General features: G+C 37.4%; 1 protein-coding gene across 6 annotated transcripts in view; it reads right to left on the bottom strand.

Annotated features, from left to right (window-relative positions):
• The window catches only part of CLEC16A (C-type lectin domain containing 16A), a 73,736-nt gene that overhangs the window by 22,543 nt on the left and 24,855 nt on the right, over positions 1-26,338 (bottom strand). For all 6 annotated transcript variants that reach the window (XM_061376072.1, XM_061376071.1, XM_061376075.1 and 3 more), the window contains 9 exons: positions 23,333-23,433; positions 19,015-19,137; positions 17,033-17,142; positions 16,499-16,543; positions 15,223-15,273; positions 13,162-13,290; positions 9,201-9,321; positions 1,268-1,419; positions 352-556 (listed from right to left, as the gene is read on the bottom strand). In XM_061376072.1, coding sequence (XP_061232056.1) covers positions 352-556; positions 1,268-1,419; positions 9,201-9,321; positions 13,162-13,290; positions 15,223-15,273; positions 16,499-16,543; positions 17,033-17,142; positions 19,015-19,137; positions 23,333-23,433 — 1,037 coding nt within the window. The remainder of the gene's footprint in view (positions 1-351; positions 557-1,267; positions 1,420-9,200; positions 9,322-13,161; positions 13,291-15,222; positions 15,274-16,498; positions 16,544-17,032; positions 17,143-19,014; positions 19,138-23,332; positions 23,434-26,338) is intronic.

Consider the following 26,338-nt stretch of genomic DNA (forward strand, 5'->3'; position numbering starts at 1 on the left):
CTGAGTTCCAATTTAGTCCTAAGGCAATAGAACATCTGCTTTTTAAGTAGAGCATTTGAACTTTAAATCCCTGAATGACATCTAAAGAGAAATGCTGAGTTTTGTGAGGTGACTGGCAGCTAGTGGCAACAACAAAAACTCCTTTTTTGTCCTTCCTTTGACACATCTATCATTAAATGTGAAAACACATTTTACTCCAATAAAATCTACTGCTTGGAAACTAGACACTGGTTTACAGTTTTCTGTGGCACATCACTACTTAGATTTTTCAAACGCACGCTTGTGTTACAGAGTGATCTGCTATGACATCCAAGTCTTGTTTCTCAGAATCATTTTGAACTAATGGCTCACCTGCTATCCTCTGCATTTTCATACGCCGAGCTTGGATACGGCCTTTTGCAAGCCGCTGCTTTGCAATAATGCAGCGGATGTGATCCGAAAAAATAAATGTAGCCTGAAGGATAGGGAAGGGCTTAGAATGAGGACTTGAGGCAGGCTTATGAATTATAATGTTCAGAGCTCTACTGTCATCCTCCACTCCTGTCACTTGCATATCCTAAAAACAAACAGAACGCAAGTTGCTATTAAAAAAGTTTGCATTTTATAACTACAGATACCAACCTTAAAAGAAAACTCTACGAATGGTTCACTAAAGCACCTAGGAACAGTTTCTGTATTAAGAAAATGAAATATACAAGTTGCACAATGCTGAATTTAGCTCTTCAGATATTAGTACTTACAGAGACTGTCAGTTTAAAATTCAATTGAGTTGTTTGGGCATGCCAAGTTTTAAGGAAATACAGTGTTGGATAAGGCAAGAAAGATACAAATGAGGGAAACCTGTTAAAGCTTTTGAAATAAATTAGAAAAGCACAGATGATTTTGAAGTTACAACCTGTCATCTTCCCTACATGTATAGTAAGACCAGAACTCTAGGCGAGTTCATTACTGTGCTACTTAAGGCAGGTGCCTGGGAGTCAATCCTAATTGTATATGATTCCAGCATTCAAATGAACACAGCCCAATATATACCGGAGAAGTTAACTGACCTTATTTTCAAGTCTGTCTTTAGTTAGCTATGTAAACTTTCTCACAAAATCAGAAATAGTTTAAAAAGCAAAACCTAGAAAAAAAGACTAGCAACAGAAGAAACAAGTAAGCATGGTACACAGCTAAAATATATAAGCTAATATTGGTATTACTAGTTAACATAAATGTAGATTTTCAGCCAAGAAAAAGTAACCACCCATATTAAAACTCCTCTTACCTGCAAAAGGCCTGCAAACTTAACTACACCCCATCCAAGTCTGGCAACATCTGGCTCAACCAAGCTCATCTGGTATATATCCACAGCCAGGAACCTTTGAACTTGACCCCCATCTTTTGTTATGACTGTACAAGCAATTAGATCACTGTTATCTGAAGGAAGGAAAAAGAATACCATAACTTAGCTACTGAAGTTAAGGATTCTGGATTTTGTTTTTTTTACGTAACATAATTTAAATGTATAAAAGTGTAATCATCTTTACAACACACATTTGAAGTTATTCAAGGCTGTTTTTTTAATAAATACTTTGCATTTCCCTATCGTATTTATAGTTACATAGAAAGGCCAGAATATATTCCAATAGTAGTGACTAATGTATCTTACAAGTTATGTATCAGGTGTGTATCATAAGTACCTTGCTTTCTTTTACCACCTTCATTACCTTTTAGTATAAAAGGTCACTTTATTTTAGGGGTGAAATTGCAACAGTGTTGATTTCTCTCACTAAATTAAAGTCTCAAAGTCTTGTCCAAAGACCAGAGATACCCTCCATGTGGGAGGCACAGCAGCACTGCAGGCAACTGCCTGTACATCAGTGTATGCATCACCTCCATTCTGACACAAGCTGCAATTCTACAGGTTTAAAACCTGACCTTCTGACTGTTGGAAGCCTTTCAGCTTCAAGACTATAGGGATGCTCCAGATTAACTGAACGAGGATTTTGCCAGTATTTGTTAAGTGACTTTTTTTTCCCTTTACCCAACCAACTTTATTAATTTATACTGAATAAACATACCCTCTCTTAATCATTAATTCTAGCACCACTCTAACAAGCCCCAACATACAGATCTCAAGCTTTAAATACACTACTCCCTGATCCTCCTGCATCTCCTCAATGCACCTGTTCCAGTTCAAACCATCAATCTTGAAAATCTAAATCACATTATTTACATCAGAGTATACTAAGTTGCCCATAAACTGGCACTGACACCTCACAGCAGACCTCATTTTAGCTTTTTCGTTTACTTCAAATTAATAAGTTTGTTCACATGCTTAATACACACAGATCTTTGTCCTCTTATGTAGTGCAACTTTACAGCAAGTAAAAGATTCTATGACCACACTTACTGTCCTTCAGAGTTCATCATCTTTGCAATGCTAGATATCATTCCACATAATTTGATAGGTTTAGCCAGAGAAGTTGCATCATTTTAACTATTTGCTGAAGTTATTTTGATGGAGTTTTGTGGTGGTTTGTTGTTTGTTGGATTTTTTAGGACAGAAACCATAGGACTTGAAAGCAATGAGTTCTATATTTTGCTTCTACCTTAGCCAGTTTTTCCACACACTCCTCAGTATTGCTAAGGCATCAATAGACTTAGCAGTTTATTCAAACAGCCTTTCTTAAATGAGGGCTCAGTACTGTAGGCATCAATTGCTGTTAAGCTGTACAATGCTATTTTCCCCTTCCTATTCCACAGACACATAGTATTTTTCAGGATGCTGTATTTTTTACATATGTCTATATACTGACATCAGTTTGATAAATGGGATAGTCTCCAGTAAAGTAAGTATCTTTTAAAAAGGCTGCCTTCTTATTTGGATTTTTTATATCTATCTGAAGGGGGCTATTCTGACAGAAGGAATTTAACATATCTCTAATACTGAAGTACCTCTAATGCTATCTCCATGTTGAATGTTAAGCGCTCTTGCATTCAAAACCCAGCTGTAGCAGTAGTTAACTGTATTTCATACTAGAAACATCTGTGGGATAGATACAAGCTACAAGTGGAAGCATAAAGTTTTCTGCAGTGGCAGGTCATACAACTACTGACAACAGCCATAAATTATGGTTTGGAAGGTGGAGGAAATTCTTTTGTGCATAATACAGCTCAGCAGGTTACCCAGAAAGGTTGTAGAATTTCTATCACCAAAAGTCTTCAAGTTTCAAAAGAATAAAAGAAGTATTACTCACAAAACCAACCTCCTTTTCCCCATAAGAGACTGCCCTCACACCACAACCGAGAGGTCTCTTCCAACTAACATTTCTATTATTCTACCAATTACCCTTTACCAGCAGGATCTATTCAAAATTGACTGGATAATAGGAGAGAAAAGAAGGAAATATGGAACCCTTATATACTTAGAAGAAGATAATTAATGCTAATCCAATGTGAGTTTAGCGTGAGCTTTTGAAATTCAATAAAAGTTGAATCAATAAATATAACACTGCTGCTTTTCTGCAATACGTATGGGACACGATTCAGTTACATGAGGACTGATTACTAATACCTACTCAGATACCCTGGAAAGCTCAAGAAATCCATAAAGGTTTAGCAAACTTTACCCTTGGAGCAATGGTTGCTTTATCCCTTTGCAGAGAAGAAGCAAGAGATGCCAGGAAGAAAATAATAAGAGATTTAAAATGGCAATGTAGGCTATATGTTGAGAAAACAGAATCTTACTCCAATATTATTGTACCAATGACATTCTATTAATTGAACAATAAAAGATAACAATGTATATTAAATGCATCAAAAGCTCTAAGTTTATGATCCCGAAGTGTATCTGTATTTGTATATATTTTCTACTTACACATCCAGAAGTGGTAACAGAGGTATAAATCTATCACATCCCTCCAGAAATTACTTTCTAATACCTAAATTATTTCACCTTTTCATTAATAACTGAAAAGCCTGAAGTTATTATAAAGGTTTCCAAGTAATGGTAAAACAAGAATAATGCAAGTGTCATTTATTCTCTACTGGCCTGTGAATTTAGGCATAAAACACTCAAACATATTTTGATTGTATTGCCAGCTGAAGTACACAGAGTTTGAAAAAAGCAGGCTGAAAGAAACTTGAAAGACTACCACAACAAAAACTGACAGGAAAATTAGACTTTTTTTTTTAAAGCAAAAACCTTAATAATTCAACTAACTCACTTAAAACCCAGGAGGAAGATTTTAATCCATACATAAATAGGACAAATGGGTAAGAAATTCAATGCAGGTGCAAGTCTAACAGACAAAAGCTACAAGTGGCAGCAGTTCCATGGTGAAAATAAGTGACTAATGAACCTACACAACTGATAGTCTGCCCCTTCACAAGACAAAGTTTCTAATGAAGAACAAACATTTTTCTAGGAATACATTTTGGGTCAAAAAGAACCAGCTCCCCAGAAGTCTTACGTAATGTACACAATGTTTTTTTCCAAGCCATAGAAACCAGAAAAACACAAGAGAACCCTTATAAATATAGCTGTTAACTAAGAATAATTCTCAAACAGTTGGTATGACTAAACAAGGATGGGCTTATTATGGCCTATCCTCCACATTGCATGAGTCTTATAGCCAATACCTTTTCTGAGACAGTCTCAGTAACAAAGTCTCAGTAACAAAGTATTATCAGTGTTAATGAGCCCTTAAGACTTTTCACAGTTGTATTTCAAAACAGGACTGTGGTTACTGCTTATTTTGGGACCCTTCATTTATTGCCTCTTTCATTCTTTAATCCAATTAGTTCATCAACACATTTATTTCACAGAATCACAGAATCCCAAGGGTTGGAAGGGACCTCAGAAGATCATCTAGTCCAACCCCCCTGCAAGAGCAGGGTAACCTAGAGTACATCACACAGGAACTTGTCCAGGCAGGCCTTGAATATCTCCAATGTAGGAGATTCCACAACCCCCCTGGGCAACCTGTTCCAGTGCTCTGTCACTCTCACAGTAAAGAAGTGTTTCCTGATGTTCACATGGAACCTCCTATGCTCCAGTTTACACCCACTGCCCCTTGTCCTATGACTGGACATCGCTGAAAAAAACCTAGCTATCCATCAATACAAGTTTGTGGAACAGCCATATTCCTCTCTAGACCTGAAGAAGCTGGATTTTGACACCTCCAAATTAGTAATGTGAGGTTTCTGAAATCTGTGGATAATTTATTGTGAGATTCCCAACATATAGGCCACAACACCCAATATAGTCATGAAGTTCTGAAATACTAGGTTTTGTCTAGTATTTATACAGTTTTTAGTGCAACTGCAAGGAGATTAACGTCCTTGAAATAACTGCTGTACATTTTCAACTGCCGGACTACAGAAATGTAGTACATAAGGTAAAGAACTTACAGAGCAGCTGTTTTCCAGAGCAGAAAGTTTTCATTTTAGATGTGACAAAAACGTCAAGCAAAGCTTTACGGTTAAAGCTTATCAAAGAACAGAAAAAATAGGTACTCATGTACTAGTAAACTGTTACAGGAATCTTTTTAGTTTATACAACTGAATGTACCCCATTTACATGACTGTTCACAGCTACTGAAGGGTCATAAAGTACAGTCATCCTTTATGACAAAAACAGAAGAAAAATGTGGTTAAACACATTTCCAGTGAACTGATCTGAGCTTACAGCTAATCTATAAACCAGTTACAGATATTCAACTACATTTGGGTAAAAATTTGAAGCCCAGTAAACTTAAATACTACTCAAATCTGATCAGGGGATTAAAGTGAATCACAAACTGAATGGTTCACTGACATGACTCTGCTGCAAAGAAGCATACTGCCATTTCCAAGACTAACAGCAATGCTCATTTTTTCCTCATGCAAAATAAAGCGTGCAATCACTTCAGACAATACACATCCAAGACATGGATTCAAGATTTCTCTGGACTTTGTCCAAGGAAAATACAACTTTTAGGAAATACAGACCAGGAAGGAGAATTTGAAGATTTCAACTGCTTGCAGCAAAGATTTAAATTAGGTGGACACACTTGCCTGTGAAGACTGTACTAAATGAAGTCTTTACAAATGTAATAGCTAGTTTAGGAGACGGTCTAAATGTGCCTCTCCTACCCCAGGGCTTGGTCTTTAATGATTTTATAATTTACAGTCATGATAATTCTAGAAATCATCTGTAGACACTAAAAGCTCTTACAGAAAACTTTCAGCACTTTGTGTGCTTAGCTGGCAGTCTAAAATAAGCATTAGACTGCAGATAGTAACTGTATCCCCTCCCACTTTACATAAAAAACTTTTTCCAACAGCATGCAGCCCATTTGGTATGCTATTCTTCTTTACTACTAAGTTATATTCCTTGGAATATATTTAATAGAATAAAAAAATTATATGCCTTATGATAAAACCTCTTGACAACTTCTCTAAATACTTGTCTGGGGGGAGTAAAGAAGCTGAAGCAAGTGGTATCCAACAAGATGTGAAGCACTGAGCACAAAATGAACCACAGGAAATTTCACAGAAACACTCGGGGGAGGTGGCGCAGGGGAGCAAACAACAACAAACCCCACAATCCTTTCCTTATTGTGAAGGTGGTTAAACAGTAAAACAGGTTGTCCAGAAACACTATGAAATCTCCATCTTCAAGGATGGAAAACCTGATTGGTGAGGGCCCTAGGCAACTTGCTCTACCTGACCTTGCTTTGAGCATGGAAGTCAACTAAATGGTCTCCAGAGGTTCCTTCCAACCTCAATTATTCTATGATAAATTTTCCTCAAATCTTATTAAAAAAACCATTGATTATGATATTATTTATAAATCCTATTTATTTGGTAGAGACAAGAGTGAACAAGGAGTCTTGCCTGTAATATTAATTTTTCCTGTTTTAACAAAGAAATAATGGCTTTAAATGTATCATCATTTACCTCTTGGCCACGGCATTTAAAACATTGTAACTAACAGAATCAGCAGCCTGAAACCAAGCCCCACGAATGCTAATTTGAGCTGCCAGTGAACTTCACACAGTGAAATGCTGAACAAGATTAAAAAGCCACCTACATGAGACACCTACAAACTCGCATGCAGCCTAAGGCAGGCAGTTATCACATAATACATGAGTGCTTCAAAACTATTTACAGTAAAAAACAACTCTGAAAAGTAGCAGTATATATCGCTGTGGTAGCAGCATACCCAGCAAGATGGAATGAACCTTCTGTGGAATACCTGACTCATTTCTAAACGCAGAGTCATAAAGAGTCCTGGCAACCTTGCTATTACACTTAAAAGGGTTACAATAAACATATGTACATCAAAACATTAAAATGACTCTGTACAAGAAACTTTAACCTTTCTTACCAATCTCCCATAAAACACCAGCATTGCATTTGGTGGGGGGGGGAAGAAGGCATTTTGATAACATGTTTTGCAAGAGATTTTAAAATCCTAACGGTAGCTGAAGTAATTCCTGAATCTTATCAACTTCTACTTGTCACCATATGTATACAAATGAGCATAACCACTGGAGGTATCTAATGTTCCGAAAAATTTAAAAAGCAGAGTAAAAATATAGATTGAGGAGAATTTGTCTGATTGAAAATATCTCCCAAGTGATAACTGAAAAAAGGCACACAAGTATAATTTTTTGGGTCATGTTTCGTCAGCTGTTAAGTCTCCTCCCAGGATATGGCACTAAGCAATAGCATACTGAAATACTGATATTCTCTTCTCTACTGGGCAATGAAAAGACTTGAGCTGGTTTTCCCTTTATTAGGGTAATTAATATTTTGATGGACTTGATGTACAGAAAGGTCTCTGAGATACTGGACATAATCATATAACACCTACTATGGCAACTATTTTTTTAGCTGAAGATCAACAGGCATTTAAACATAAGAGAATAAAAAATTTAACATCTAAAACATCAAGCACCCCCTTTTTTTTTCTTTTTTTAAAGAACAAGAACCTTCAAAGATTAAACCCCTAGCAAATACACACACTATTTTAGCAATCACATGCCCTCTAAAGCTACAAATCATACCTCCAAACTCTTAATAAAACAACTGCCTGAACAGAAGTTAACTACTTATAAAACTTAACTAACACCAATATATCAAAATCTTCTAGGTCTTGATTACAGGCAATGGAGTTAATACTATTTATATTGTCATGTGCTTTCTTGTAAATTCTAGCCTAAAAGTACACTTTTCTACATATTTTAAGCCTTTAAACAAAAAACAAATGTCTCCGATTATTACAAGATTGATTTAGAATACAACATGTTACTATTTCTCAAACAATGTCAGTGCTGGAGACAGTGAAACTACAGCTTTATGATTTAGTCTGGACTCTAGAAGTTGTACTGTTTAGTAACCCTGAAGGTCATCTGAAGATGTATATTTTGATATTAAATAAACACATGTATATTGACTTTGTGGGCAAATATATACTTCATGATTCTATTCCTTCCAACTCTTTTGGATTTTTTTTTTTTTTCTCGCCATGATACTGCAGAAAAAAGGTACTTCACCTTTACTTCACAATAAGTACTACTTAGTATCCCTATGACATTCTGGACATTACAGACTGATTCCCCTTGGGAATAGCTTAGTATCCTGTCCAACTATGGGAGTATATCTTCCACACACCAACTTGAAAATGACAGAAGAGATGTGAAGCAAAAGAACTCTGGGGGATGGGCAGGGCAGGGTAACAATCACACACACACACACACACACACACACACACACACACACACACACACACATACACGATGGTGACCAAATCCCAGTATTAGTAAACCAGCACAGTGTAGATGTTGGAGCAATTACCTCTAGTCTCTTAAAATTAATTAATTGCTTAAGTGAAAGCAGGATAAAAGAAAATCTTCCTAGGATCAGTTCATCTAGAAAACTAATGTACCAGGAAACCAGACGAATGAGACAAAATCTTTTCTGTGCTTATATTTATTTTATATGGAATATTTATCAACAGCCTCTTAAAACAAACAAACAAACAAACAAACAAACAAAAAAACAAACACCACAAGAAGTGTTCCAAATCCAGTAGAAAACAAACTTAATAACAACCTCCTTGGTAGTCAGTACACAAGCAATGTAGCAATATAACTTAAAAAAACCCAACCAAAAGCCAACAATTTTTCCAAGTCATGTACTATTTGAGAAATCAAGGGACTACTTACTCAAGTCAAGAACATCATCTGCCTTTATCAGATCTCCCTCCCTCGTGAGCGGTAACTGAGTTTCTGGCTCGTCTCGTAAGTGCAGTGATAGTGAACGGAGCATAAAGAAAACTCTGATTGCCTGGAGAAATTGGAAAAAGAATATTACACTATTGCTGCACTCAGTATTACAGGTTTTAACAGCATCTTACACATGTATACTCGCTTTCACATTTTGGAATTTGCTGCGGTGCAGTACATCCACTTTTTTAATTGAGAAAGTAGAATGGAATTTCAAAGTCAGTTAAAAAGTACATAGAAGAAGTTGAAATATGCTATTTATTTTTAATGAAGTAGAAGAAGCAGAACTTCTATCCTATTGGCACACTTACACAGAGTGTGACTGACAGGCAAATGATTACAGGAGTTATTAAAGCAAAACCAACAATATTAGACTTTATTTATCATTATTTGAAGACTAATTGTACTTACATGTACACTACAGACAACCATACAACCAACCTTCAGAGACTCTCACAATTTGAACTTTAAACAGTAATGAGTTTTCTGTCGGAGTCTAGCCAAGACATCTACAAGTTTCAGAGAAAAGTGGGGATTTTTGAGTTTTAATTTGCTGTGTTCATCAAAACTAACCATCTGCAATACAGCATTCTCAGAGAACTTCATCTACATGCTCAGAAGGTCTATATGAGGGCAAAGCATTCTAAAAGCTGCACCAGTCCCAAGAAATTTCCAACAGCTGCTGTGAGAAATTAATATTCTTGGTTTGATTTAGAAATCAATGACAAATAATATGCAAAGACTAGATAAAGCGCCAAAAAAGTGTCATCATTTTATTAGCCACATTTTGAAAAGCACCGTTTATAATCCTCTTCCCTTAAAAGAACTGTATTTTCAGTACAGCAAATGAAAAAATATATCATTTTTTATTACTTCTGGTGTTTTGGTTTTAAAACAGCTTCTACGTAGTAATTCTGTGGCATAGTATAAATTAACTGCTGCCTTACAGTAAAAGCACTGAATTCATGAACAGCTGCAGTGCCTAGGAACTCCCCAGAATGCAGGAAGTATTAGGAAAAACAAATCTAAACTGGTATAACACAAAACCTTTCTGCCCTGTATTTTTAAAACCAACAAAACTGTGGCTCCTGTGAAGCAGAAATGAATGTTTGGTGGTTAATATCATACTGGTGGTGCTTTCAGAAACTTCTGACAGAACAGCGATGAAGAGAAGGAAGCCATGTATCTGGCACTTCCATAAACTGTCCCAGAGCAGACCAGTGTGGTATACTGTTGAAACCTAAGAGGGCAAAATGGTGATTCTAAGCAGAAAATGTCAAAAGGTATTTAATAAAACCATGATTATTAACACTGACTTATGAATAACAGCAGAGTTACTTCCTCATGGGACATGATCTCTCCCATTTAGGCAGACTACATATTGCGCATTTACTGAAATTAAACAGGATCACTTACTATAAAGCAGCTTTACTACCAGATGCTTCAAGAAGAATTCATGGTATTGGGTTTAAGTTTCCAAGTTCAATCAAGAACAGCAACATCCCTGCATATCTGGTAACTCAAAGAAGTCAAATCCACCAGGGGTTTAAAAATTCAGCGGGCAGCCATCACTTAGCTTGCTTTCACTCTTTCCCTCCTACACAAAGCATTAGTTTTCCTCACATTCCCTATAAAACTAACATCGTTTATTTTCAAACATGTAATCATATTTACTACAGGAATGGGTAAAAAAGTTAGAATCTTAGCCTTTGCAAGAAAAGAATTATCGAGAACATCAGATGAAAAGGGAACTACCCTGTGCTTCTTGCAATACTGGCAGCCCTTGCTTTGCTAGCAGCACCAATATAAACCCCCAAAAATGTGATTTGTGACTTCCTATAGCAGTTTACTGTATCTCAATAAAACAGCAGAGCAGTGGTCTAGAATTTCTTTCAGCTGACTTCTGTTTTCTTGGTTAAGTAGGAACAAGTATGAATTGCTACCTACATTAAAGAACTATGTGTTATGATGAGGTACACCCTGCACTGATTCCTTCATTCATATACACACAACAGGCAAAGAAATGGCAATTTTATGGGAAACCTTCCAGTATCTTCCTACATTCCCATCTACTAGCATTCTCACAGGTAGCTCAAAACCTTCTCTCAAAGCCTTTGCTATGCACTCTAAAGTGCAGAGGTGCATGACCCATACTGTTAGTGCTTCCTGAATCAGCATGTAAGTGAGTTTGCATTATTCTAGGTGATTGGTAGCAACACCATCTTTAGGACTGTAGAAATCAGACGGAAGAGATGCAACCAACGAACAGTAACTGAATTGCCAACAATTCCAAAGAGCACCTGCTTCTGAGCAGAAGGCTCAATCAAGTAGTAATAGCTGATTTCAGAAAGCAGCCTAGAAACTTCTGGTCATTTTAACACTTCAAGTCAGGGGCGTTGGCTGTCTGGATTTCGGAGATGTGCCTCTGATAACTCAAGAGCTCCGGTTTCTGAGAGTTCCTGCTAAAATTAAAGAGCAAAAGACCTGCCACTTAGAGGCACTTCCCATAGCAAAAGAAATGAGAGCCTAAACGGATCTGATCACTAACAGCTAAGAACTCACCATATAATCAAAGTACGGGACTTTTTCACTTGCTAGTGAAATAAAGCATTTTTAGAATCATGCTATGGGATTCTCTGAATTGAGTCACTATCCATTTGAACCTGTCAGCAAAACGGACTCCCAGCAGGTTAAGTGGCAGCAGCAAGATACGCTTTGTCACAAGATACACCTGAAGTTCAGTATATTCCTATGGCAATTCAGTCTAGGAGAGCTTAGCAGGAAAAATGTAGCACAGGAATTCTAACAAACTCTAAACCTTCTAGAGCAATACAATCAGGGTAAAGAGGACCAACAAAGAAGCATTCTGGGAGTTCTTGCTGACAAGAAAGACCCTTCGATCCCGAAGGATTTACAGGAATATTAATATTGATTTCTGCATTTCCACTGACAGAAGTTAAGCTACTCCTTACTTAGCATATGAAAAAACACAGAGCAATCATTTTCTCTTAACACATTTTTAAGTATCATTTTGTTCAATGTCTCAGAGGAAATTCTATGAAACATTTTTGCTTTCTAAGAATAATACTTTTCAAGATAATTCACTGTACTTTATCAAACTTCCTGTGATAACAAAAGTTTCATGGCTTATAAGAAGTAATTATAGCAAAAGTTTTCTGAAGATTCCTGGAAATATGTTTTTTTTCTTCAAAAGCACTTGAATATACATGCAGACATGCAAGTACAAAGCTACCCGAGGAACACCACTTTTCAGATGACAACGTTGTGCAATAAGATATCTTAAAGACTTACTGGCACCACAAGGCTTATTATGACACTGCCAGATAAGAGCCAAGAAGGGATTATCCTAAGCATGCTGATAACAGTGTTGTTATTCAGGTCAGTATCACCTCTACAGATTGTGTCAGTCACAAAAATAAGTATTTTGCTTTTTTTCTTCTCACTCTCAAGACCCCCATCATGAATTACTTCAGCAAGATGAACACTCCTGGGTTTTTTTTTCCAATCTAAGAAAGACAAGCAATATGAAGTCAGCCAGCCTTTCAGTGGCGATTCTTACCATAGGAATATAATGACTGAAATAACAGATCGCAAAAGGAAACTGCCAGCATATGTCATCACAACTTCTTATGCCTTCTTATGGAGTTGTCCACATGGTCTAAAAAATTAAATCCCCAGTGCAAGAACATACTGAATTGATCAGACACAAAAAATTGTAGAGAAAAGTTTTTTTCACTGTGACAGGTAAATATTATATACTCTACACACAGACCTGCCTTCATAAAGTCTTCAGGATTTTACAGATGTAGCTTCTAACCAAGCAGCTTTCAAGAAAAAAAAAAAAAAAAAAACAGAAAAAAATAAATATAGTATGACTCACTCTTCGTGTTCTTTCCACATCTCCACAAGGCAATCTTTTCACAAAATCAATACCAGTCAGTGGTGTCCCCGTTGGAGGCAGTAAGATTGAAGCATCCATCATCAAGTACTCTACATTCATGGGTTTAATCTATAAGAACATTTTAACATTGATCACTATACAGAACAACAAGCATCTGCATCTTTACTTTCAAATACAATTCATGGTTGCATATTTTAAGAGGAAGGAATTGTCAGAGTTCGGAGATTTTTTTTTAATACCATGTATCTTATTTCGAGATCCTTACACACAATTTCTATTTTATTTGCTTATCATTCCCTAACACACTGTTGAAGTTTCCATACTGAAAAGAACCCATGGGAAAATAACTCTGAAAAATTAGACAAAAAGCTATTTCATGAGTACTAAAACCAAAAGCCTGTCATGTTCTTGCAACTTCAATCATAAGAAAGTTTTCCATATCTTTTTCTCTCCAAAAGAACTCTCAAGTATCAAGTAATGCAGTAACTTTCACACTAGAAAATTCCCTTTAACTGTGCTACTAACAGAGTCTCTCCTTTACATGTCTGCCTATTTTCATGAATAAATGATGTCTAAACTATCTATCCTTCTATACCTTTGGGCAATTTTATCCAAGACTTATTACATACACACGCACTGGAGACACGAGCTTCTTTTTGTCAGGAAGCCAGCTGGAATGGCAAGAACATACAAAAGCCTGTTCCACAGCTTGTAAAATATTCAGCCCAAAAGAAAAATGCAGTCATATGGGCATTCCAAAATAGCCAACTGTAACTGGAAGCATTCCTGGCCACTTTGCCATAGTTGCATACCATAAAAGTAGCAGACTGAAACAAGGTCCAGAATTTTCACAGTGCAGTTTTAACTGTTGCTTTGCACACATACAGACTTAAAAATAAATTTTAGCCAATTTTTCTGATCTCAGAACAATTCATCTTCAGCGTCTAAAACACTGCATTAACAAATTCAATAATGTGTAAAAAGATATAGAAGCCTACATAGACATTTGTCCTCATTTCAGCTGAGATAGTTAATCTTCTCCCTAGTAGCTGCGTCTTGGCTTTAGTCTGAGAAAAGTGTTGACAACACTGTTGGTTTAGTTGGTGCTAAGTTGTGCTCATACTAAGTTAAGGACGTTTCAGTCTCATGTTCTGCCAGTAAGGAGGGACATAAGAAGCCAGGAGGGAGCAGACAGGACACCTGACCCAAACTAGGCAAAGGGGTATTCCATACCACAGTACATCATGCCCAGTATATAAACTGGGGGGAGTGAGCCAAGAGGGACTGATGGCTGTTCAGGGACAGGATGGGTATCAGTCAACAGGTGGTGAGCAACTGTGCTGTGCATCCCCTGGGATTGTCCTTTTTTATTTGTTTTATTCTATTTCCCTTTGTTATCATTATCATTGTTATTATTATATTTTACTTTATTTCTCTTATTAAACTGCTCTTTTTTTCAACCCACAGTTTTTTACCCTTTCTTCCATTTCTCTTCCCCCTCCCATGGGAAGGGTGGGGGGTAAGTGACTCTGTGGTAATTAGTTGCTGGCTGGGGTTAAACTATGACAACAATGAACAAATGAGAACACAGAACTAAAATTCCTAACAAATAAATAACTACTTCAGATGCAATTCACATGTGTGTACACTGGTTTAAACAGTATTTTACAACATAAAGGTGAAGAATGTTAAAAAAAGGAAACAGAAAGTATGATACAGGAAGATTTTCACATTGTTTAATGCCTAAAAAAAAAAAAAATAAATCCAACGTCTCATTTCCCAGGATAAAGCAATTTTTATATAATCACTTTGTGAAAGCAATGGGCTTCTATTAAATAAAGAGCTGTAAAATTTCACAGAAACTATTCATGTAACTGCAGAGATAACTCCTCAGAAACAAAAAAGCCACATACATTTTGTTATTCTACTCCCAGAAAAAAAGATACCAGCACTGTCAGTAGTTAGCAGTAAGTACTTGCACTTGCTGCTGTTCTGTATCTGGGTTTGAGGATCTGGCAGGGCAGAAGGGGTGTCACTTACGGTCATGCTCCGGTATTCATCTTCAAACATATCCAGAAAAATTTCTTCTCCCTTTCAAAAAGAGGGACAGGGACAGACCATAAATCCTTACAAACATGAAGCCATGTTTTGTTTCGTCATGTACTGGGTGTTCCAGTGCCACCAACAACTGCAGGGCACAGCTGAGCCCCTCAGCAACAGTCATGGCACCTCTCGGACAACACGACTGGGAAAGGGAGAGAGATTCCTGTGAAGGCTGCGGAGAGGGCTATGGTGGAGCAGGTGAGTACGCCCTGAAGGAACTGCTGTTGTGGAGGACCCACACTGAATCAGGTTTTTTCCCTGAAGGACTGCAGCCCATGGAGAAGAAAACCCACACTGGGGTAGGGGAAAAGAGTAAGGAAGAAGAAGGCCCAGAGATGAACTGCTATGGACTGACCCCAAACCCCTCTTTCTCACCCCACTGCACCACTCACGGGAAGACGGTAGAAGAGTCAGGAATGAAGGAGCAAAGTTGAGCTAGGGAAAATGGAGGGGTGGGGGAAAGTTTTAATTTGTCTTTGTTTCTGACTATCTAAATTTATTTTAATTGGCAGTAAATTAATTTTCACCAAATTGGGTCTGTTTCGCCCATGATGGTTTTGAAAAGTGATCTCCCTGTTTATCTCAACCACAAGATTTTTGTATGTTACATTCTCCCTCCATCCTCTTGAGGAGAGGCAGTGAGAGAGCAGCTAGGTGGATGTGCAGCAGCCAGTCAAGGTCAACCCACCACCTCAAGTTACTCATACTCAAGTATGTAAGCCAGGTTGAGAAGACGTCCTTCAAGAGAATTCTAAGAACAATACAAAGAGGCTTTAGACACCCGAAATCTGTCATGGATTTACCACTCATTATACAGAAGTTAATGCCTGGGGGTGCAGAGGCCTCCAGTAAGAAGATTAAGTAAAATTTTAGATCATAATTTCAGATAAGATATGAATAAAAAGCAATGCCAAAAAGAAACAACATTCTGCATTAGAAATGTTCTAATAGTGTGGTTCTGTTCCATGAAATACATAAAATACACGCCAGTTACAGCAAAAGCACATGGCTGCTAACTTGACCTCCAGCACAAGCCCTGTGGGACTTTGTGACATTATGCCAGTGTGGTATGGGAATGGCATGAAAGCAGAGTTTCTTCTCTCTCACACATTTGGAGTGCCCCTCTTAAAAAGTGCTGCCTTGGGCACTCTGTAAAGACTGGGATGCAGACTTGCTTCAAAGACCTTTTCCTTGCAGCATTTTGCATATATACCTTATAGAAACGACGAAGGAGATGAATACTTTCCTCCCTTGCACCCTAGGAAAAACAAAATAACTGTGTTTCAGGGAGTAAATGCACCATTTACTCAAAGGTCACATTTAAACAAACAAAAAAAAAAAAAGCCAAAAAAATCATACATAAGAGACTATCTATTAATGTGCCAATACTCATAGCTTTCAGCCCAGAATTTGATAGAACACAATTCTTGCACTCACAAAAACACAGTTTATGCAAGCTTGTTAGTTTCAAAAGCACTCCATATAATTCAGAGGGATGACATACAGACTTCAGAGAGAAACGTCAAAATAACCTTGCTAGAGAAGTTAAGAAAGAGAACAGCAAAGCTGAGAACACAACAGGGTATTGATTCTCTATATTCACTGCACAAAGTCACCAATGGAAAGACGTTCTAGAAGTTCAAATTTCACATTTATGCTTATTGCAATCACAGGTTAAACAAATTTACTCAACTATAAAACAAAGACAAGTGACACTGTGACTGATAATGTGAAAGAAAATACTTACCTCAAGGCAAGCAAGGTGAACATCTTTTATGATGCTGCTGTTTCTAGAGAACACAAGCTGCTTCAGCAACAGGCAGCCAAGTTCTAAAGTTGCCAAACGGATTTTTCCATCTATGAAAGGAAAATTTCAATATACAAAATAGCAGCAGTTCAAGTATTGCTTTTCTCATTACCAGATGTTTTTAAATGTTTCTACTCTTTTCTGCAATGGTCATAAACTTTGCTCCTCTGTCATACACACCGTATCTGAGAAGGATGAGTGCTAATGATGTTGACTTAAACTATAGGAAGGAAATAAAGATAAATACTATTAGACAAGAAGCCGAAAACAATGCCTTTGTCAATCTGAATAGGGAGAACTGAATTACACTAAAATTACAAAAGACTCACAGGTGTTTGGCATGGATAAAGTTACAAGACAAAAGGAAGTTGTGTATATAGCATACTAAAAAGGCATAGCTTTTCCTTAATTAAAAAAAAGTCCACAGGATTTAAATACAGCCTGAAATCTGGAGAAGTCAGAGTGAAAGAATGCATTCAGATTTTAAGCTTGTACTTCAGAAGGCTTAATATAGGTATAATCCTTAGGATATGTATTATATATAAGAAATATAGAGTTGGAGTTCAGTGATCAACACCAAAGAGACAAAACACCTTAGCTTTTGACCCCAATCCCATCTACTATTTTACAAGTTAGCAGCATGCTGTCAGAAACTAGACAAAGGTCAGTACCCCCAAAAAGCAGAGAACAAGAAATGTTCTACACAGCATTTAGCAAGCTTACACCCCCCCTATTTCCACCCCCCCTCGAAGTGCTTTTGTTTAAATAAATGCATTTCCTCATCTTGCGCTCTTTCCATCTCCAGTATGTCCGAACTCTTTATATATAAAAACATGCTCTTAATCTGTGACTGTCGATCAGTCAAATAAGCATTAGATTGTACCCTGCAGACAACCAGGAATTTGATTTGGTGTCATTTTCAGGGGAAAACCACGTCTACTCATCTGAAGTGTTAACAGGGGAAGTCAAGTGAGAAGAGCTGTGGCTTAAACAACAATCACGTTTCCATAGAATAGGCCACTGAGCCTTATCCCTCATATCACAAAGAAAGTAGAACTCAGGGAAAAAACCCAGGTTTTCTGCAAAACAGTTCAGAAATTGGATATACAATGTAAAAAAACCCAACCAAACAAACAAACAAAAAAAATCACGGGAAAATACACTATCACCTCTAGAGACAGAGAATGCTATAAGCAAAGGCTACCATCTGGTTTTCAAGACTACTACTCCACTGGAACTACTTTCATAAGCAAAGGTGCCACAAATAATACCCAGGATGCTGAACCACAGAATGGTCTGGGTTGGAAGGGACCTTAAAGCTCACCAGGTTCCTACCGCCTGCCACAGGCAGGTTGATCCAAGCCCCATTCAACCTGGCCTTGAACACTGGCAGGCTGGGGCAGCCACAGCTTCTCTGGGCAGCCTGTGCCAGGGCCTCACCACCCTCACATTTATCATTTTCTATTAATTCTGCTTATTTCCCAAAAAGCACATACACTTTGTCCTTATTTCAGGACTTTCCCCTGAGTTGCCGACTGGGCTTAAATATGACGCATTTCCACCAGACACTCTCCCCAGGCACTGGGAAGTCTGAAGCCCGGGGAGGGCCTCAGGAGACCACAGCTGTCCCTGCCAGACCGTTGTGAAATCACTATATACCTCATCACTTTTCTTTATTCAAAACCACAGAAAGTAGGAATTAAGACAACAGAATCATGTAGTACTCCGAGTATGAAAGCAACTATTCAGCAGAAATCCAGAGTTCCTGGTTCCATCAACCAAGAAAAACCTGATTGCTGTCTCTCACAGACTGTATCTATTTATTGTTCATGGAAGAGACAGACACTTCCCCTTCAAAGGCAAGATGCTAGGGAGCAACACTTTTTTTATTACTTTTTTTTATTACTTCCCCCCCCCCAAACCTGGTTGTGCAGCATAATTCATTATCCTGATGAGCCCTTCTGCAAGTACATGGTTATATGAATTTCTCTCTTCAGCATGTTGAGCTGGAAGCTGAATTCTCTCCAGCTTGACTGGGTCAATTCCTTTGTGGGAGAAGAAGGAAGAAAAGTAAATGAGGAAACAGATATTCCTTGAGGTGAGTATTTAATATACTGCAGTAGTTTTCTCAGAAGCAGCAATACAAAACTGGACAATTTAGTTTTGAACAACAGAAAGACTAAATGCATTCATGTACCACTGAAAAATCTCAGTCTCAAATGGAGCCTACTTGGAGAAAGCACTCAAATCCCAGGCGGATGGTGACATCCAAGCCATTTTGCTGCATCTGGAATTCTCAGACTGTCTGAATCTAAATCAAAGTCAAGTCATATATCTGAAGAGCATAATGGCTACAGGGGAAAAGATGGAAGTCTAATTTGAAATTCTGCTCTAGGAATAAGTGATCAGTTCATTTATGTTTAAAGACAATAGGAATTTTATTTAGTAACTAGTAGCCTTTTATTTAGTACCCTCCCCAAGAGATTCTCACCGATTTGTATAAGGAAACAAAACCCATCTTTCTTCAATTTCTTCCTCTAAAATAGCAGTTATTTCTCAGAATAGACTGGTTACTGTAAGGACTCTATGGACTACTGAGGATCTCCCTGTCCTTGTTTTAAAGAATAGTAATAACCCCATAAAACAGAAGATTACTATCTCAGGGTTTATAGTTTCTTCCAAACCTGTACTTGTAGTACATTAACACCACCATTTGTGGTATCTGAATTATTTCTTCACTAGCAAGGTCTGTTTGAAGATTAATGACAGTATTACAAATGTCATGATGAGACTAAAGAAAGGGGGGCAGGAGGGGAAGCATTTAAGGAACAAGGGCAATCAGAGTGCTAGTGTTCACAACAATCTAACAGTTTAGTGAAATGGTAAGAAACAGTTTTCCTTCTGGGAATAAAAGCTACTCACAAGTAACATTTCTTAAGAGAAAACCTATATGCAGATTAAGTTTTCACAGGAGGACATAGTCATTAACCAGCATAAAACCATTAAGAAGACTAAGAAAACATGTGGGAGGAATAAGGCAGGACCAGACAGGTACTCAATAAAGATGCCAAATGGAAATCACAGTGGAAGAATTCGTATTCAGCATCTTTCTTTTGGTTGTCTGCCTGCCAAGGACGCCAAGTTCTGCATTCTTGAGATACAGCACATGCTCTAGCAACATATATGAAGGGTTCCTTCTGGGATTAAGTATCTCTCAGATCCAAGAGGTACATGTATGCACCTAAATAGATGTGTTACAAATTGTGATTCTTTTTTATTGTTCACACAGATACTTCGTGCTGGTGAAGACCAAGCATATTTTCTTTAAACTCATTCAAGCACATGGTGAAAATGCAGACTCAGTATCCAAATGGAAGGAGTCATGATCAAAAGCCTCAAAAAGGTGTCTACATTTAGTGACCAAGACTGAGAAGGCTGCTTCCTTAGGAGCAAGGCCCAAATCAAAGTTCTTGGTTAAGCTCGAGCAATTCAATGCTTTTTGAATGTGTTCTGTTTTAGCCTTCACCACTGTACCAGAGTGAGCAGGACTGGGGGGGAATGGTGAAATTCAAACTGACCAGCTAGAGAATCAGGAACAGACCTGAAACAGCTAATATACTGAAATAGAAAACCACAACTCATTTTCTTGTGGTGTAGAGAGGACAAGTTTGTATTGCATTCAGTCACAAGAAATCATCCTAGATTTCCAATTCATTACCTGTTTGAACTGATTCAAGTGCTCACTACAGCATTTACCATCCCTGTCAGGCAGTAAACAGGTAATCAGATCCTAAACACACAACTCTTAGAGAGTTATTGCTTCCTGAAACTGGGGAAACAACTCTCCATGTTTGGACCTTCATGCCCTTTTGTAAAAGAAAAGGGTCATTGATCCATATCTTGAGAAAGTCTGTAAGCAGACAGATCTCTTGCATTATATTGAATTCAGATATAAACAGAGTTACTTCAGCTCAATCCTGAGGCACCTTTCATGACTGACATTGAATCTGGGGTAGAATGGAAGAGCTGCTCTTTAACAGCTCCTGAACTTTTAAAAAACAACATTTGTTCTTGCATCAAACAAGGGCCCTAAATTAACAGTTTGTAAAACCCCTCTTCTTCAAGACATATGCACTGATTCTTTGGCCCCCTAAGGCTGAAAGCAGTCTATTACAGGCCACAGGAGGACTGGGCTCGTGAAAGACAAGACCACCAAACCTGGATGTCATTATCTGTTTAGCATCTAAGGCCTAGGACCAAGGATACAGGGACAAGGGAAAATAGCTTCCAAAGAGCACCAGGCTAATGTAAACTATTGACAAAGAAAGCCAATGAATATAGCCTAAAGAAGTTTTCATTTAGAAAGGGCTGATGGGATCCCCAAAGAAGGAAGTCTGTATTTTGACCTCTTAACAAGTAACAGGTACCTCCAGTTTAGGGCAGGGATATGTTTAGTGCCTTGAAAGTTAGATATTTCATTGCCTGATGTATTTCTCTTGGTAACCCTGGATATTGGGTGGAAAATAAAGAGCACAGAGATTGCTGAAACTAAGCAGCAAGAGGCTGTATCTGCTTCATTCCTCACTGTTTACAGCAGTACTACAGATGTAAGCATATCATCTTTGAAACAAGAGAGGATGTCAGACTTTTTTCTGGGAACAAGATATTGAATAGTGACTAATTATACTGAAGGAAAAAAACAGTAGGCTGAAGAATTATAGTCTTAAATAGAAGAATTCTTAAGAAATACAACCCTAGAGTACATGCTTACTCCTTTACAATGATACTGAAAGGCTTCTGGGGACATACTGAAGCTGCAACAGCTAATGATTTTTGGCTATTCACAGCTTCAACTAATGAATTTTAAGCAAAGAGAATCAATTTTTGACATCAGGGTTTTTTAGCACAGTGGTGCTCAAAAGGCCTTTAGTAAAAAGACATTTTTTGGAAGAGGTATACTGGTTGTAGGGCAGGCTGGGAAATAAAAGATGCGAGTCAGAGAGGGCTAGAACATGGCAAGGCTGTGGTGCTATCTTGGGTGATATTAGTTTGTTATTATCTTTTGTCATAAGAGATTGTGAAAGCCCTGGAATTGTCTGTAAATTATCATCTCAAAGAAGCATTGTTGGAAAAAGATAAAGCCATCAAGAGAATGGAGGAGAGCAGGGACCCTTATCTTAGCTAGTTTCCTCAAGACTCCATTTCTACTCTACCTGCCCATTAGAGGTACCTTGAAGCTAAAATGGTATTTTTGCTTTCAAACATGCCATCACACCTGATAGCTCTCTTGCTAAGTTTACTTAGTGCTAAGTTTACTGTAGCAGTTAATTCATTTAAATAACTAGTCCGTCATAGAAACTATACTCATAAGCTAAAAATAATTCAGATTCCGATCTCAGTTCATGACATACCATATTCCCATGTATGAGCTATTTACATTACTGTTCCATAAGGAATCTATTTAAAAAGCACAGAAAGATAAACAGCACAAAATCTAATCATAACCATCCCTTTGAAAAGGTTATGTATTCTCATACTGTCTGAATTATAATGAACTACACATTTAACATAGGTTTGCTAGCTTATAAACATAGTCCAGGCTCCCTGGGAATCTGGCAAGATGTCTTATGGCATAGAACACTGGCAACTTAAATAAACTTTTAATCAATTATGGCACAATGGATGAGGCAGCTGGTGAGGAGTTGCATAGTTCAAAAAGAATTACTGAAGGGCTGCCAAAGCTGGACAGAAATAGGCAGTACATGACTTGCATAACCACATCTGATTCTCAGGCCTTGGGCAGTATCTATATGCTTAAACTACACACAGATTTAATTTTAACATATGGTGGCAAGTTTTGGAACATTTTATACTTGGCTTACATGTAGCAATCACAGTATATGCAAAGTGGGGAAAAAACTGGATGCCATATATCTGCAGATTCAATACAGTGGACTTCCAACTGATATTAAGAAATGAAAAATTAAACAGAACAGTCCTATTCCACTTACAAGAAACCAATGGAAGAAAAGTTATCTGATGTTCACAAAGCTTTCTACCAAATTGTTCTTAAAAACGTGATCCTTAGCACTTGTTTTTACAGCATACTTTTTTCTTCCTCCCCCATGTAAAGAATTTCTCATCCTTTAAGGCATGCATAAACACAAGTTACAAACAGATCCTGCCTGTCCAAAACCATGTGCCTCACTGGTTTCCCTAGAAGAAGCAAACATTGCTTACCTTTGTTGTGTGACATTGCATATAAAAGACAGAGCACAAAGAGGGCATAGTAATCATCTTCAGCACAGTCCAGCGCATTATAAACCATATCAAGAAAGGGCCTGTGGGAAGGAGTAATTTTACAATTGTTCAGAAGAAAAAGAAGACATCTACAGAAAAACAAGTAACTATGTTGTTCGAAATGTAGCTAATGGAAGAGGCAAAATTACAGTAATGCACATTTGCAGGCATTAAACAAAAATGAACCTGTTTAAGAGTATTCAGATCATAGCTAAGCTTTGTATTACATTATTACACCCTGACATAAATTCTCATGTTTTAATGGGATTTATTACATACTTTCCAAGAAGCGTCTGTTGACATATTTACTAAGTTGTCTGTAGCATGCATGTAAGCAAAAGCTTGGTTTAAATATTTATATAATTAACTTTAAGGAGCTGCTATCACTGTTGCATTAAAAAAACCCTACCTTAAATATCACATACTAAATGGACTTGAAGTGTTTACTATTACAAGAAAGCAGGTTTCACTAGAAGTTTGGAAGAAGCTAGGTTATTCTGAAAGAATCAGTCAAAAACTTCAAACAGTTCTAGGAAGAAAATTATCAGGGATGGAATATCTGAATGGAAAAAAGAAATGTTTAGGCTGCAGATAAGCCTTTTTTCCCCATGACTTTTAAGCATGTGTGACTTACGACATAATGGTCACCCTTCACTTGTACCCTGAACAGACCACAAAAGTCAAATTAATCCAGAAGCTGTTTGGACAGCTCAGAGATTCAACAGGCACTAGCAAAAACCTGACAGTAAGGCAAACTTGGCTTCTTGTCTTCAGGTGGCTCGCACCCAGTCAGCTCAGAGTACAAGCAGAAATTAGGTTAGTTTTCACAGGTGGTCCAGACAGAAAATAATTAAAAAAACAAAACAAAACATGGAAGTGATAAGAATAAAGTTTAGAACCTTGATTAAAAAGGGAGAATTTCTACTTCTCAAAGAATTTTTTTAACAGTGAAAAGAAAAAACATCCTTATGTTACCTAAATTATATCCAAATAAAACACAGTATCATAGCACCCCAACTATTAAACCAAGTATATTTGCCTATCTTCAGACCTAACAGACAAAAAGCATGTACTTCAAACTCATTGCTGTGGTTAGTGATGGGTCCTAACAGCTATCAAAGATTAGAACACAACATACCGATCCCAGACCTGTGGCACCCTGATGGTCACACTTAATGTATCCCAGTAAGCCACTCAATCAAAGTCACAACAATATAGTTAACACTTCCCCTCCACACACATTTCAACAACACACTCTCTTTTATTAAAACAAGGCCATAACAAGAATAACTGAACACACTGTTCCGCTGCTCAGTTCACAACATCAGTCGTATGCTTGGGCATTTCTGAAGCTGGACTACAAGCATCCTCCATGATCAACTGCCACTGAGCTGTGCTCTCTCTTTGCCGAAGTTCAGCACTGCCCTACGTACCTAAACCATATTGCTTAGGTATAGATACTCCTATTGTAGGTCACAAAAGGAAGTAACTACTCATGCAAAAACAGCCTGAAGAATGAACAATGCTGAAAATAAACCAAGAGTGCCTTCAGTCTTCCTAAGCATTAAAGAAGCCCTATAAGCCTCATGACATCCTGAAAAGGGGTGCTTTACACACAGCAAAGGGAGTCCAGCTTCCAGGTCTGAAGCAGAAAAAGGCCCAAAAATATCCAGGTTCAGGACTACTAAAATACAGAAATGCTACAGCACTGGGTTTGTTGTCAGACCAACACCAGATAGTAATTACCCTGAAAACTAGCATATGATGTAAAAGTAATATTACATGGTATTAAATGAATTCTATAATCTCTAGTGCATTTCTTCCTTGTTTTCACCCCCACACTACTTAGATTTGTGAAATTACAGAATTTCAAGAAAATATGATTACAGCAGAGACCAAAATAATTTACATTCCAGGTACTTCTTCACAGCATCTATCTGCATTATCAAAGTCTCAACTGCAGTAATTTGAGGCCAGAACAACTGCTAGAATCCCACTCATCATCAGGTCCTCATATAGCCTAAATACAGGAGAGACCCAGAAAAACTTCAGCTGTAAGAAGGTAGCAACAGAATGTACAATGTAGCATGAAGATTTTTCAGTCTGGAAAAAACTTTACTATGCAACGTATCATAAAGGGAAGTTAATTTAAAGAAGCCTTTAGGCTTAAGTTTTCAGTAGTGAGGCACATCAAAATAAATTACACAAAAATACTTGAACTTTCTCTTTTATGTTCTTCACAGTAGTAAAAAGGCTAAGGGAGATCTGAAAACCTTTTACAGCTACAGCTTTTTAAACTGCAAATACCACTGCCTTCTGTTTATTTTCAAGAACTATTGGACAAAATTTAAAAACCATTTTTAATATTAATTAAATATTAATAATGGCCATATGGCAAGTATTTTCCATTGTATTTCTTAACTCTGTAAGCATTTTCTTCCTTTACTAGCCTTTTACTAGTGACTTGATAGGAGAAACAGGTTAAATGCCATACAAGTATTCTTCAAACTATTTATTCTTGTAGACTGTCCACAACTGAAAACTGCAACATTTTAGGAATCACTATCATCATAATCATTAATGATTATCCCAGTTAAGAAAGTTTCTCCCACTTCAAGCATGACATAGAAGATCACTGTATTTCCCATTACCACATGGCTCACCTTATTCACAAGGCTCAGCAACTCCAATCAGTGTCAGAAAGAAGCTACACACACTTGAGCAAATATTTTGAGAAATTTAGCTACTGTTTCAAATATTACAATTGGCATATAGAATAACACAAAATCTTAAGCTGTACCAGCTTATCCACCAAACATTTTCCAAAAAAAACTAAGGCCAGAAATACCCTACACAAGACCTATCCTTATTTTTAAACTATCTTTAGCTCTGCACATTCTTTGATGCTGTTTATATCTAGGAAAGATGCAGGATGCTGACAGATCA

This window comes from Neopsephotus bourkii, unplaced genomic scaffold, assembly GCF_033783945.1.
Source record: "Neopsephotus bourkii isolate Nb327-2 ecotype Australia unplaced genomic scaffold, CSIRO-AGI_Nbou_v1 NB_1706, whole genome shotgun sequence".
In the NCBI taxonomy this organism is placed as follows: domain Eukaryota; kingdom Metazoa; phylum Chordata; class Aves; order Psittaciformes; family Psittacidae; genus Neopsephotus; species Neopsephotus bourkii.